The sequence below is a fragment of the Parasteatoda tepidariorum genome, chromosome X1, assembly GCF_043381705.1.
Source record: "Parasteatoda tepidariorum isolate YZ-2023 chromosome X1, CAS_Ptep_4.0, whole genome shotgun sequence".
In the NCBI taxonomy this organism is placed as follows: Eukaryota; Metazoa; Arthropoda; class Arachnida; order Araneae; family Theridiidae; genus Parasteatoda; species Parasteatoda tepidariorum.
In genome coordinates, this window is record NC_092214.1 from 73,260,307 (window position 1) to 73,275,646 (window position 15,340).

Here is a 15,340-nt window from a genome sequence, read left to right on the forward strand (position 1 = left end):
CCATACATAAAAACATAAACTTAGCTACCACTTGAAGAAATTTTCCCACAAAAGCGTAGAAAATTAGCAGATTTGGAATTGCCATGACGAATTTGATGCTATGCAGAAGAGATGCATAGCAACAGTAACTGTCAGATGCTGTTTTGAACACTTATTTCGTCATATGTCCTTAAACATATACTTACTTTTGTCACGAAATCTTTCAATGATTTTGCTTCTTAAAACATCACCTTTTGAATCTCCTTACATTCTTTTATGAAAGCTGTTAGCTTGTTTTGATGCGTACAATCACTTCTAAAACTTTGTCCGTATAGTATCCTGTTCTGTATAGTACTTACTTTGCATACAGTTATTATATGTTATAACTGTTATTAATTCCTGGCATTACGGACTTTTTTTTTTTCTTCCCGAAAAAAGAGTAGGAATGAAATTTTTCTTAACTACCACTTTTTTTCTCTTTTATGAATGAATAACAACCCTGAATATACCATGAACTTTCGATTAAAACTCAAAAAGTAATAATAATAATAAATGTTTCTGGCAAAGATCCTTCTAATCGCTTAACACGTCATTATAATGTTTGAAATAGAACAAAAAAAAGAAATTTGTTTGTGAAGAATTTATTACAAACATTCTTTTTCAGAAAAGGATCACAAATAAAAGAAGAACATGCAGCAACATTATCAGCAAAATTAAACAATATTCCTTTAAGGCATGCAGTGCGGAATATCGCTTCAAGGAACAAAAATAGTTCCCTTCTTCATATTTATTCTAAAGTACCAAGCATGAAACCCGTTCCAGAATCGAATTCCGACTTGGGTCAATGGTCTAACCCAGTTGGTACCGTTTTATTCCTGATTCAATAATTCATATCAGGAACAAAGTCATAACTGAGGAAGTACCCCTGGACAAATGATATAATTAATATCCAAAAAACTGATGCATTCCTCTCAATCCTCAAACAGATTTTGTTTCATATTTCGTTAAGAAAAACAATTTATTATACTCTATAAATTAAGTTGTATATCTAACTCAACGTATAAATTTAAAACCAAGAAAACAACTAGAATAATTGTATTTCGAAATATAATTTCACCTTGTGATAATGCAAACAGATTTGTCACCCAATATTGTCAAACATGGCATTTTTCTGGTGACATTTAAATTTAAATTCTAAAGAAACTAAGAAAGAAAATTTTTATTTATTATTGTTATTTAGTACATCGTTTATGACGCATTTTTAAAAAAAGAATATATTTTCAATTAAAATGACAAGAAAAACAATTTTTTTTTCATTCCGCCTGTTTCACGTAATCCCAATTTTTTATAATTCTTTCCCTTTCATAGAACAAAAATATTTTGTGGTTTGCAGGGGTTTTTTTCCAGCACGAGAAACTATTTTTTTTTTTCAATAAATTTATTACCAAAAATCAAATCTTCATAAAATGCTTCTAAGAAAGATCAAGTTTTTGAAGGGAAAAAACTGGATTTTTTTTTACTTTTTAAATATAATTTCAAGTAAAATGAGTTAAATGTTTAATAAGCACGTAAAATGCTTAGCACATTACACGGGGACAATTTTTCCAAAAAATGCATTAAAGCTGCTGGAGAGTAAAATTTTAAAAAAGTGGTAGGTAAGATTTCATAAAAGCTGGAGCAAGCTTCTCGCAATAACTACAACTTCAATTTAAAAATAAAAATAATTACGACGAGCGATTGTAGGACTATCTATATATATAATATAAGAAGAGAGTGAAATGATAACAAATAGTCAATCACAGAAGACTTTATATACATATATATNCTTTGTTTATTGTCGTTGAATGTTCTTCTCCGATTAATTATAAGAAAAAAAAAACTTTCGTTGGAAGTATGTTTTAGGGAGAAAATAATTGATCCAATTATTTTTATTTATAAAAATATTTTCCAAGAAGGCTTATCTAAAAAAAGCAGATTTTCAGACTGTCCTTGTCATTAATCCCGCAGGTTTATGAAATGAATATTTAGCATTTTCGGAATGAATATTTAGAGTTTACTTCGGCTACAACAGAAACCAAGTCAAAATCTTTATGTAAAAAACGGGTAAGATAAAGATTTTAAAAAATAACAATTTTATTAATAAAACAACTATTACATTAGTTTAATTTTAGAATGACGCAGTTAAACAATTTCTTGTGCTCCATAGTTCTATACTAAATAACTCGCGGACAAAATAGAACAGCACAAAATTCTCCTTGGACAATATGTTATAAAACAGTGATTTCCAACTGACGGCCCGAGGGCCGCAAAGCTTTTTTTTGTGGCCCGCGAACTAAAATATATTAGTTGTCATTTTTTGCGGTTAATTTTCGTAAAACAACTATGGGTTTAAAATACTTTTCTCGTTAATAAAAACATAATTTCTTCGTTTCTGTTAAATTTAACATACTAACGGTGCAAAAAAATTTATTTCTCAGGTTTTGCAGCCAAGAAAATATTTATTCAAATACAAAAATAATCGTGTATTTATATATGTATATCGTGTATTTATATTATAATACTCTTCTTTATTTAATTGTTTTGTATTCTGTGAATATAATTTAGCATGACCGTATCAGAAATTTTAACTTTTGATTTAACTCCGATTTAACTTTTTGAAACCACTCATTTTGGACGAAAATATTTACCCACACATTTGTAAATTTAAAATGCCTTATTTTAATTCTACTTCTTATTTTAATTTGTAATTCAATACTTTTGTTTTGTACAGCTTGGTAAAAATCTGACAGTAATATTTAATGTTCCTTCAAACATAAAAGACCTACATAAAATTTTTATAAAGTTGCGGCCCGCCATTTGATTTGTGTTTTTTATTGTGGCCCCCGGCCTCATGAAAGTTGGAAACCCCAGTTATATATCATTCACGAATCATTTATGTTTCTAGCAATCACGAATGTAATTTCCTTGAAAAACAGAGTGGAAACAGAACTTTTTAAACTTCTGCATGAATTGCAGAAATTTCAAATACGTATCTTTACGTGACCCACTCTCGCAATGTGTTAATAAACCACATCTCGAGAAGTATTCAAGGTTTGTTAATATTCTGAATTATTTACTATATTATATTTTTAAAATTAAATTTTCATGATATCACGAACTCAAGTTTATTTGACAAATTTGAGTTCCAGACTGCTTGAAAAATAACGAAAAATTAGTTTATACTATTCCAATGGATTATCTTACTTTCATTATTGGAAGTACCCGATATTTTTTTATACTTATTGACAGAGAAGTGTTCTAAATACATTTTATTAAAATAAAATAACGTGAGTTATAGAAACTTTTGTTTTCTAGCTGAATTTGAATAAATTTTTTTAATTATAACTACTTAATTTAAATTCAATAAATATTTAAATGTTATCTAAATAAGCAGTTCTTTCAAAATATAAACACCTTACGTATGTTTCCATTTTTATTCAGTTTTAAACTTAAAGATATATTTACAAAAATTCAAAAAAATTTTCTTAGTTCTCACTGTTTTCAGCAGGCATTGTTTTTATCGTTCTTGTACTTAGTTACAATTAGTAAATTTAAAATTTTATAATAAATAAAAACTGAAATTTTGACAAAAAAAAGGGGGGAATTATATTTAAAAAACCAGTTCTTTCAGAAACGCCGCTCTCCTGCTTCCCCCCCCCCCACACACACACACATCCACTACAACCCTATTTACGGAATGAACTTTTACCAGATTTGTATTCTTAAACATTATTCCAAACATTCTACACCTAATAAAACTGCTAATACTCATTCTAATACATGCTTACGATAAGCGAACTAGTTCAGTGGACCAAATCGGGAACAACATATGTCTCTTTGAAGTATCTAGAACTAGCAATATAATGGAATCCATACGATAAGAAGAAAAAAAACATTTCATAATGGTCGATAGTGGAAAATATTTATCAACACGTTATACGATTATTCAGGTGAATTTAAAGCTATTATGCTATTAATGCTTAGGTAATACTTTTTACAGAAATATTTTATATGAATTTGATTAAATACAATGTGTAAAATCACAAATAATAAAATTTTATTTTAAATAAATTACTATTTGTTGTAAGTTTTAAAAGATGTTTTAAATTCAAAATCAATTTTATCACAACTTACAATAATCATCTCTTAATAAACATGTTTTCTTTTTATTTAACAATATTTTTAAAATTGAAAATTAGAAAACTACTTCGAAAATCAGTCATTTATCTAAAAATAATATCTTTGCTGAGATGAGTGGGGCCAGAATAAAGAAAAATAAAATATTGCTATCTAGACACGTGAAGCATTGTTTTTTTTTACGTTTTACAAAGTATATTTTTACGTTAAGTCAAATGAAATCAAAATTAAGTTAATAGAATCAATAGCGTCGATGCTAAGGGTTTCATGAGTAAAAAATATGTCAAAAATTATAATTAAAATCATGAGCTACGAAGTCACGAATCAGACAAAACAGTATTTTTGAATTTATTAAAAAAAATTTTTACACAAAATTATAACAAAATTCTGCAATATTATGTGTTTGTCTAAACTTTAGAAATATTTTCAAAAACATTTTCATTTTAGCGAAGTTAACTTAAAAATAATTTTTTTAGCTTTATCGCTTAGTTTAACAAAATAAGAGCTAATTTTAAAATATCAAGGAACTGGAAAACAGAACTAGATCTTTAATCCAGAAATATTGACAAAAAAGTTTTTTTTTTTTTAATTTCTGAAGAATAGAATTCAAAAAATGTAAAGTTTCCATGAGCTATTTCTCGTGTAGTAAGTTTCATTTAGTTTATTTTCTTATTTTTTAAAGATAATGTGTTGTTAAATGATACTCTATCATTAAAAGTTTAAGAAAAAAAAATCGAGAAAACGGGAATCAAAAGTTGAATAAAAAACAATAAGAAAAACAGCTCTAATATGTCTATAAATGTAAAACTTTAACAATCATTGTGAATATTGAAATGAATATTTTCCAGGTTAACTAAGTGAAATTAATCATTGTTCCCTTCAAAGTTTTCATGACACGCTGATTAAATTTGTCTACCTATATTTACGTAAGTTGATTATGATTTCGTTCTTCCAGATGTTCGACACGTGTTCGAATAACATTATGTTTCTTACGATCTGCCTTGGCATAAATATAACTACTGTTTCAACTAGTCGTAAATCTAATATTTATCTGGGATTACATTAAAAGCAGTATTAAGGAATAATTCCTTTTAATCACGAAATCTTGGAATTTTTCATAAAATGATGGCTATTAAATCAGCTTAATTCAGACCAGATGCAATTAAATGCAATCTGTAAAGAAATTTAATATTCTTGAAAATTTTCATCCATTTTCAAAAAAAAAAAAGAAAAAAGAATTAGGATTTTCCAGATGAAAGCACATCAATCATAACTTAATTTTGAAAAATAAAAAAAAACATAGTTTTTTTAAGAAGTTGGAGCAAGAAAAGGCATACTGCGGTACATTGGGGTGAAAAAAGAACATTATGTTTTTAAAAAAATCTGGATCGGATCACTCTAAGACAAAGTGCAAATAATTAAAATTACAAATACTAACTTAGGGCCAGGATAGCCTGGTTGGTAGGGGCACTGGGATCATGTCCAAGAGGTCGTGGGTTCGATCCCCGCCTGTCGAAGACTCCCGTGTAGTAAATGGTGACTGATGCATGTTAAATCTGTCGAGTCACAAAGTCCTCCATGCTCCCATAACAAATCATACCTCTGGGTGTACTGATCCAGGAGTTTCCTTGTCTTCTGGATTGGTTTAAAATTACAAGACTGCGGAGTTGAACATTAGTAGTCGTAAACCCAAAATTGGGTCGGCTGTTCAACGACGGTTAAAAAATAAAATACTAATTTAAAAAATCGTCTTTTTTCCTACAACCCACTTAGAGGCATAACTATTTTCATCTTTTTCTCCTTGTAAAAATTTACTTCGTGTGTGCCGTTATTGGGACAGTACTGAAAAAGAAGCGACGCTCCCTGAATGATCAAATCAAAGGACTTTCACCAACTATTTCAAACATGGAAGGGATAAATATAAGGAGTATGTTTACCCAAAAGGAAGTATGCATTTAATTCATAGCTTCTGCACAATGAGCACTGACAAAAGTACTGTTGGACCATCTGAGGGTACTTCTGTGTAATGACACCTTCCACAAATTCCCCGAATTTTACAAGCAAAGTTTACTGATTCGATCACCTAAAAATTTTGTTATGTAAAGCTCTAAAAAATACTTAATATATTTAATTATTAATATTAATAATTAAGTCTAATATATCTTAATTTGGGCGTTTTCAACAGTTGAAATAGGTAGAATGAGTCTTTAAAGATTGCAGTTATGTGCTGGAATGTTTTTTAAAAAAAAAAAAAAACTCAGTACAGTGAAGCGTTATATTGATGGAATATGTTATGTTGTGAAAAAGTGATCCAGTAAAATTTTAATTGGCAAGCTTAATTTTTATTTAATTTATACAATTTTAATTTAACTTGTTCATTCTTAATTTTTAATTAACTTGTTTAGTAATCGAAATATTTAATTTGCTACCAATTATTTGTTTCAATTTCAGTTGAAAACTTATGTTTATTTTAATGATTTTCTTAAACCACTAAATTATGCCAAGTTATCCCATATAGGAGTAAATTGGCATAGTTTATACTATATGGAAAAACTTGCTGTTTATGCTATATGGAAAAACTTGCTGTTTATGCTATATGGAAAAACTTGTAGTTTATAACAATTTATGCTATAATAATTAAAGAGTAGTTTATAGCGTAAGGAAAAATACACCACCATAAGTCGGTCCAGGTTTGATTTTCAATCCACTTCTTCAAGAGTTAAGTTTAGAAAAAAAAATTAATTCCTGTAGTTATACGGATTTCAAAAATATCTTAATAAGCTCTACCAAACACTATGCTTTCTCTGAATCTCAATGCTATAAAAATATAGAACTGCAGTACTTTATAAAAAATTTGTCTGAAAGGTTAAAAATATATCAGATTTGGCTGTCTAGACAGTGCTGAGTTTTCAGACATAAACGCGCATATTTTTCAACTTATATATTTAATAGTAACAAAAAACCCATGTCTCTAACTTTTTTGCTGAAGAACTATAAAAATAAATAGTCTATTCAATGAAAATGTTTACAAAATAAAAAGGCGATTCACTTTGTTGATTTGGAAGCATCAAACATAGGAGAATTCTGGAAAATCAATATAACTATAGTAGGTAGAAAATAAAACAAGAGCAGTAGTTTAATTTACATAATTCTCCCTCCGTATCATGGGGAGTTACTGCGCTTCAAGAGATTACGAAACGAGGTAATAAATGAATCCTAAAAGCGGCCACAATAAAACATTCAATTATGCAATTATTAGAATTAGCTAAGTGGTGTACTTATTATTTTAAGTTAATGACAAAATTGTTCAACTGAATCACGTTTTATCTTTAACGTAACGAATATAACGCAAATTTCATCAGCGTTTTATGTAATATTAGATTTAACCCTTTTGCACAGAATTTTTACTAAGCATATTTCTTATACTTTTCCAAAAAAAAATTTTTTTGTATTAATTATTTTGCATTAATTTAGATCAAAATAAGCGAAAAAATATTATATTTACAATTTAATAATATTTGATTATGAAATACAGCATGAAACTCCGGTGTCTTTTTGTGTTAAAGGTAAAATCCAAACATCCACTTCTAAACTATAATTTTTCAAATTTGCAGTTATTTAAATCTAAGAGTTACAGTTATTCATCATCGAAATTTCTTTAATTTACAAATTCAGTTAAGAAATTTTTGAACATTAATAAAAATTAAAAAAAAATTCAAACTACTTTCTTTGGATTTTATAGTTCCGATCGTGGATTATTTTAGTAACCATTAAGACTGTTTTTTTTTTTTAATTAAAAAGTACCAAAATATTTTTTTGCTTGTAATTAGAACGTCAGAAAAAAATATATATAAGAGGGACACCGATGTCTCAGAGTTAAAAGACGTTAAACCATAAAATTTTAAAAAAATTAATAAAAGCAACTTCAATTTTTTTTTTTTTATCCACGGTAACCTTTTGTCGATGCACCAATAATGCATGCATTAAATTATATTGCTTTTTTTAAAAAAAATATGTAGTTCAATAAATTTTTATTGGATATTGGAGGAAACACTGAAAATATTTCAAACGTAAAATAAAAAAAAACTGATTTTTAATATAATTTTTTTTTCTTTTTGTTTGATTCGTAGCATAAAGATGGAGAAAAAAAAATTTTAAGAATGAAAAAAAAAAAATGCATTTCATACAAAGTTTGTGAGGTCTTAAAAAAATTTTTTATACAATTAATAAGTTTATTTTCTTCTAAACTACATATTTTCAAATAAAAATAGCGTTTTCTGCCATTATTTAAAGCTAAGGAGGTTAAAGTAACTTCTAGTCCCAAAATTTTACTGATTTTTTTTCTGAAATAGTGATGAAGTATTATTGAATTATATGATGAAGTATTATATGATGGAGTATTAGTCTCTGTAAAAATGTAATAATTGAGATATCGACAATCCTACACTTTTTATTTCACTTCGAAACGTCGTTAACACAAGCATGCTATTTAATTGATTCTGAAACCCTAATAAAATGCCTAAACGCACGGAATAACAATTTTATTTACGACAGGTCTAAAAATTTTGGGGAAAAATCACTCAGAAACTGATTTATATAATGTCTTGGTGAAAAATATAGACTAAGCAAAAGTGCATTTGTTAGATAACAATATACTATTTCTTAAATAAAAAAACAGAGGATTTTTTTNTATTGTTTTTTTTTTTTTTTTTTTTTGGTATCTGTTAACGTTACGCTCAAGTAAAGACTAGTGAGGTAGTGGCTACGGTGTGCTATAGGGAGAGGAATGAATTAAATGAAGCAGTAACATGTTTCAATCAATCATAAAATTGAATACACGAATAAGAAATTAGTTATGCAAATTATAAAGATACATTTTTAATGCAATTTAACGTTGTCCATCTCTCGAAAGTTTACGTGCTTATCCAAGAATTAATTAAAAAGCTCAATATGTAGAAGAAATAATACTTGGCATACATTTCATTAAATATATTTGTGTCTAGCCAAAAATAGGCTAATTTTATTTGAGACATGTTGACCATTTCTAGACATTCAGAAAACCCTACTTTCTGAAGCAATATTTGTGTTTGGAAAGGAAAAAGGCTGTCTGAAATAAATTGATATCAGTCATGGTAAGGATAAAATAACCATAAACTAGATTATTAGTCGGATGAAACTACAGGCGAACATATTTTAAAATCATCGAAACTAGTTTTGATAGCCTTAACTCGACCTTCAACCTCATTAATTATTTGTTAGATTGAATGTTATGTTAACGGCTATTTATTTTTTAATCTTGCAACTCATAATGCATAGAATTTCACGACTTTTTTTTTCGTCAGGATTCTATAAAAAATATATATTAAGGGAAATAATTACGGTATACCCTGTTTAATTACTTGAATTTCTGTTTTCTATTTGTTACACTTGATATTTATTTTACTTAATTAAATTTTCTTAGATAGATTGCCTTACTTTCTTACTCTTAATATGTATTTACGAATTAAAAATATAAATAAATCTAACTTTTGTTTGAGATTTATGTATGTGTGTGTGTGTAACATTGATGGATTATTGATTGATATCACTTGAATTAGAGTGTTCTACAATCACCACCCTTAACATACATTTTTAGAATCCTTGGTGAAAATGAAAATCAGAAAAGTGTACACATTGGGGTTGCAAATTAATATTTAGGTGACAAAAAGAAAGCCATCTTAATTTAACGAATTGAGGAAGGTGGGGTTCAAAAACATCAAAACCTATTTGATTGTCTAAGAAAACAGGAAGGAGTTGATATGTGGCTATTAGAAGCATTTTAAGCTTCATCTGGGATTCCAACAGTTTTAATGTTGTTGTTTTTTTATCCTAATTTCTTTTCTTTTTTTTTCAAATTTCAATAGAGTTAGCTTTTATATTAATCCTTGCTTGAATATTAATTTGTGACCTGAAAGTGTATACTTTCTAAACTTTATTTTCTGACAAGGTTTCTAAAAATGTAAACAGCTTAACACTCTGTGTTTACTGTTGTTTATCCTTACTATTTCTAAAGAATTTTTATCCCATTCAGCTTCCTTTTATAAGTTCCCAAAAAGTATTTGTCACAAATGCAATTCCTTGGAGCAATTTTTTGTTAACTTTCTTTAAAAGGGAAGGTTTTTAAGTAGAATTTCTTCTATAAAGACCAAATAATGGATCATGCTAGGAAAAATCCCGGTCTGTTGACAGACTCGACACTTGTGTCATCTTTGATTCATTACTGTGAAACAAACTCTTTAGATTGATTTTTGTGTTTTTTCACAAAAACACAATCTTAGCAGAAAGAAATTCTTACTACAGTAGTTAGAGATTCAGAAAATTAAGATTTTTTTCAATAATTCACAACATTTTTAGCAGATCTTTTACATTTTAACGAAAACTTGAATTTGCAAATATTTTATATTCAAACGAAAAAAGGAATTATCCCTTTAGCTTGGAGAATAATTCTAGATAAAAGGTCCAACATTTAGTACATTCAAAACAGAAAAAATAGATAGCGACGTTAGACAGCTGTGAGGAATGTTAAAATATTTGAATTAAGTACCCGTACTCATTTTTTAAGACAAGTTTACAAGTTTTTCTTCGTTAGTCACAAATACTACGGGTTCCAGTAAAAAAAAATTTAAGTATACACAATAATTTACAAAAAAAAAAAAATCCTGTAAAAATGTTCAGTGATCTTTCCCAGTTTTTTCTCTCCCTTAAACGTTATTTATTGCATCATTTTTTGGCCTTATTATTTTAAGTACATAACATTCGTTTAAGCCTCAAAACTTCTACATTTAATTCAATATAAATTTTATTCAACTTTCGCTTCAATTAGAAAACTATTTTTTCTCTTCAAATTTTATTAGCATATTATTTTAATTAAATTTAAAATAGTTAACAAGTTGTTCATCATTAATTAGCAGGTTTCTCTGTAATTGAAGTGCAAGAGGGAGTCTGGATTCTTATAGAGAATTGATCGATTCCGAAAGAATTCTTGGGGGAAAGATTTTTTTTTTCTTTTCAGCTTACAAAGCATACGATAAAATTGCATAAAAAATAGTTTTTACGAAATATAGATAGCAAATTTAGATTTTTGAGGCAAAATTTTTTTTTAATTTAATGTAAAAGTACTAAACATTTTTCAGAAGGAGGCCACAGAAAAAAATTTTGGCACTAGAAGGGGAAGGTGCACAAGGAATTTCGATCATATCTGAATTAATAATTACTTCATTCTTTCTTCCTTAGTGTAATAAGAAAAAAAAATATAGAGATATATATAGATATATCTTTTTGAAAAATTAGAAGACAAAATACACGTATCATATTTTTGAAATAAAAAGGAGTTTGGTGGCAAACTAAGATTTTTTTTTAAAATTAAATTAAAGCTTGTCTTCAATTTTAATCATTCTTTTAATGCAAATAAACCAGTTGATTTTCCAAAGATAAATTTGGTGCTAAATTTATTTATAAGACCAATTTCATGCTGAAAGCTTTGAGCTGATAAGACTTACTTCATATTCATTTAAATACCCAATAAGCAACAAATTGGTTAAAAGATTCATTTTGATAAGAATTTTTCTTTTTTTTGAGAAACTTTCCCAGATTTCGAAAAAAAAATTTAAAATGCACAAAAACCCACTGAAACAGTCAAAATCCGGTAATCGACAGGAAAATCTAATAGAGTTGGCAGCTAACTATGATATTGATCATATTCCAAACTTTAAGGATATTATGCCCTCAACAGGGGGGGGGGTGGAATGGGGAAATTCTTCATAGGGGTGTGGCAGTAAAATTACTAGTTGCGTTACTGATACAATTTCCTTAAAAACCTTATTTTCTACTAAATTTTTTAAAGATATTCTTTAATTTCCAACTTCTTCGCAATTTCAAAAAACTGCTGTAGGCGCGAGACTGTAGACGTGTAATAAATTTGTTCCATCTGCCAATATTTTACAAGATAAACGTTCTGTTAATTGAAAATAGTTTGTAAAATCATGCATATTTTCTGATTCTCAGCAGCTAGGATCATTAATTCGAAAAAAATTTTCTTTATTTTAAGTAACTCAAACTTAAAAAACTTTTAACACTTTCATCACAGTACAAAAAAATAATAATAAATAAATAAAATAGAACAGAACACTTGCTAATTATATATATATTATATATAGTATGAAAATTAATACCCACGCAAAAATTTTATTTTATTAAAATTTGCGAGATTTTGTAAGTCTGGGCATGACTCCGGTATACCCTCTATTTTCGCTATGTCCCTCGTATTCAAGGTAACAAAATAGTGTTATAAACTAAGTCTGACGAGGAAAAAAATTGAAAGAAAAATCACAGTACCTTAGGAGTTTTTTTTTTCTGCAATAGACCCTGAGGGAGATTTTTTTAAGAGTATTAAATTTGTATAGTAAAAATTTAACCCTTTATAGATATAACATTTAATATTTTTCCACAGCTTAAAAAATGCTTTGTTTATCTGGAGTTGATATCTATTTAAATATAAAGTTTCACGGGACAAGTGCCGGAAGTGACTTGCTGCGCCAAATTCTAATGATTTATAATGCAATCGTAATATTCTTATTGAGCATAACAGTTCGTATGTTTGATTAATTGCTTACGCAATCAGCTAATTGCAAAGTTCAAAACTTTCAATCTTGTTGCATTAATAAGTTTAAACTCTCAAGTCCAATAAGTTTAAATACTCGAAAAACAAATAAAAATATAAAATAAACTTTAAAAAAAAGTTTCTGATTTTTTCTTATAAAATAAAGTTCGTGTCCTATTAAATTGCATAAATAACATAGTCTTCAATTTAAGTTTACTTGTTTTTGGGTGTATCTGGAAAGAAAAAAAAAACTACTTACTAGGAGAACTGTGTCTCATTCTGATTGCGATTTCAAAACTTTCTAGGAATTATAAAAATACAGATAGCAATTAAACCAACAACAGAACACTAAAAAAACACGGAATTAATAAATAATATCTGACAGAGCATGTTCTCCTTTCACTACTACTACTCAACTGACAGGTACGAACGTTTACAAGACCTGACCAGCTGATCAAGTCTCTTACGTCATCTACCACATGACATCAGCGCCCCGTCTTCATAATTTCTCCAACTAAAGTTTTTCTACATATACCAAGTCAGCTGATATATGAACTTTTTTTTTTCTTTTCTTTCATTAATTCTTAAGTAAGAGATAATTAAATAACAACTTAAAACAAAAACAATGAAGCTCGTCAGTTATAACCATAATTTATTGAAAGGGAATGAATTACTAATAATTCGTATAGCAAGAGTGATTTATTGATCATAACTCAAATTAAAAGTTATAACTTGCAAATAACTTAATTTGAAATTAATATCAATTTTCTAATATATCTATAATGCTTTATAAAACTATAACCTATTGTTCAGAAAGTATGTACACAGAAATGGAGAAATTTTGACCCCCTCCCCCCTTCGTACATTACCGAAATCTTANATAAGGTCTTACCCCCCCCCCTTAGAGTTCGTACATTTTATTACTCTACTCCCCCCTAATTTTTTATTTTGCGGGACAACTTTATTTGAGAACTGATTTACTCATTCTAACAAGTAGTCGCCGTGGGAAAAAAAATACAAGAACAAACATATGTGTATTTACATGTGTAGGAAAAAGTCAAATTTAAATTTGGTGTATGCTTATAATATACGTACTTTGTATAATACCTCCCCCTTTCCCCATCGTACAAAACCGTACAAAATAGCAAATCCCCTCCTCCCCCTTCGGGATGTACGTACTTTTTGAACGGTTCTTAAACATCTTGGTATTTTTTAGGCACACTTGTGAGAAATAAAACTTTAGAGGAAATAAAATGACAATTTATAAGCAGAAATATTTTTTTCTTCGAAAACCATTAAAACCATCTTAAATTAAATTTATGAATTATAAAACGAACTACATTTTATAAAAATAATTGAATTCTATAAAAAGGAAGAATTATTATAGAAATTTAAAAAAGCTTAAATTCCTCTACTTCTTTAAATTTAAAACTAAATTCTTACGGAAAATTCATTATAGACATTTTTGAATACACTAGGAAACAAATTCTTTTTGCTGTATTTATACAATTACTTGATCTTGCTTAATTCGGGTGTGAGGATTTCAAATCTGAAATTAGTTTTGTTCCGAAAGCTTTAGATTTTTTTCAAAATGATATTTTCAGTTTAATTTATACACATACATATATGCTTGTCTGCTCCTTTAAAAATAACACTTAAGACAAGATAAAAATGATATTAACGTATCACATCATTAACTGAAATGCATTATCACCTCTTTCCTACGACTTCCTACGCAGCAAAGAAGTGGGGAATTTATATAAAAGTAATATCGCGGAAATATCTAAGATTCGTTGAAAAATCTCATGCAACAGAAAAGAAAAGAAAATAAATTTTAAAAAAACATTCTCTAATGTTATCATTTTAAGCAGGAATGTTAATGATTTCGTATTTACATTTATGCATTTTTTACATTTTTATTAGTTTTATTATACAATTGGGAAACAAATATTGATAAATCTAACTCATAACATTATAATTTAAAATTCTAAAGGAGAACATATCAATTAAAGTATTTCATACGATTGGGAAACAAATTATGATAAATCTAGTGCATAACATTATAGTTACAATTCTAAAGGAGAACATATTAATTAAAGCATTTTATTTATCTTTCTTCTTTTTTTTTAAATTCCGCCGATTGTTTACATAAGTATAATATTGATAGAAACTTATTTTTATAATTTAGAATCAAGATTTTTTTTTCAAGCACAAGTAATAAATAAATAAATTAGAATGCGTTTTCTTTTAATTTATATTATATTCAGAAATGTTAAATAAATATGTTTAAATGGGCCAGTATTCGACGGATTTATATTTTTAAGATCCTTCTTTATGTGGGAATAGCTGATAAGTTTTGGTTTAATTAGAAAACAAATTAAAAATGCGAACCTCTAAATCTTATTTTTCAATTTTGAGGATTTCCCGAAAGTGGGAATCAAATACTGTTTGCACCTATTTACTCTAAAATAAGTTTATGGTAAAGTATTTTTAACAGTTTTCATTGTAAAGCGTATATTTCAGAATTTATAAAATATGTAATTTTTA

The 15,340-nt window shown here is 27.6% G+C and overlaps 1 protein-coding gene across 3 annotated transcripts in view; it reads right to left on the bottom strand.

Annotated features, from left to right (window-relative positions):
• Window positions 1-13,210, bottom strand: part of LOC107440075 (atos homolog protein A) — a 53,924-nt gene extending 40,714 nt beyond the window's left edge. For 2 of the 3 annotated variants that reach the window (XR_001583595.3, XM_016052861.3), the window contains exon 1: window positions 13,053-13,210. Coding sequence is in view for 1 of the 3 variants with exons in the window: in XM_016052861.3 (XP_015908347.1) it covers window positions 13,053-13,071 (19 nt within the window). In the remaining 2 variants the exon portion in view is untranslated. The remainder of the gene's footprint in view (window positions 1-13,052) is intronic. The other variant, XM_071187962.1, reaches the window with a different exon arrangement.
• Between the last annotated feature and the right edge of the window lie 2,130 nt (window positions 13,211-15,340).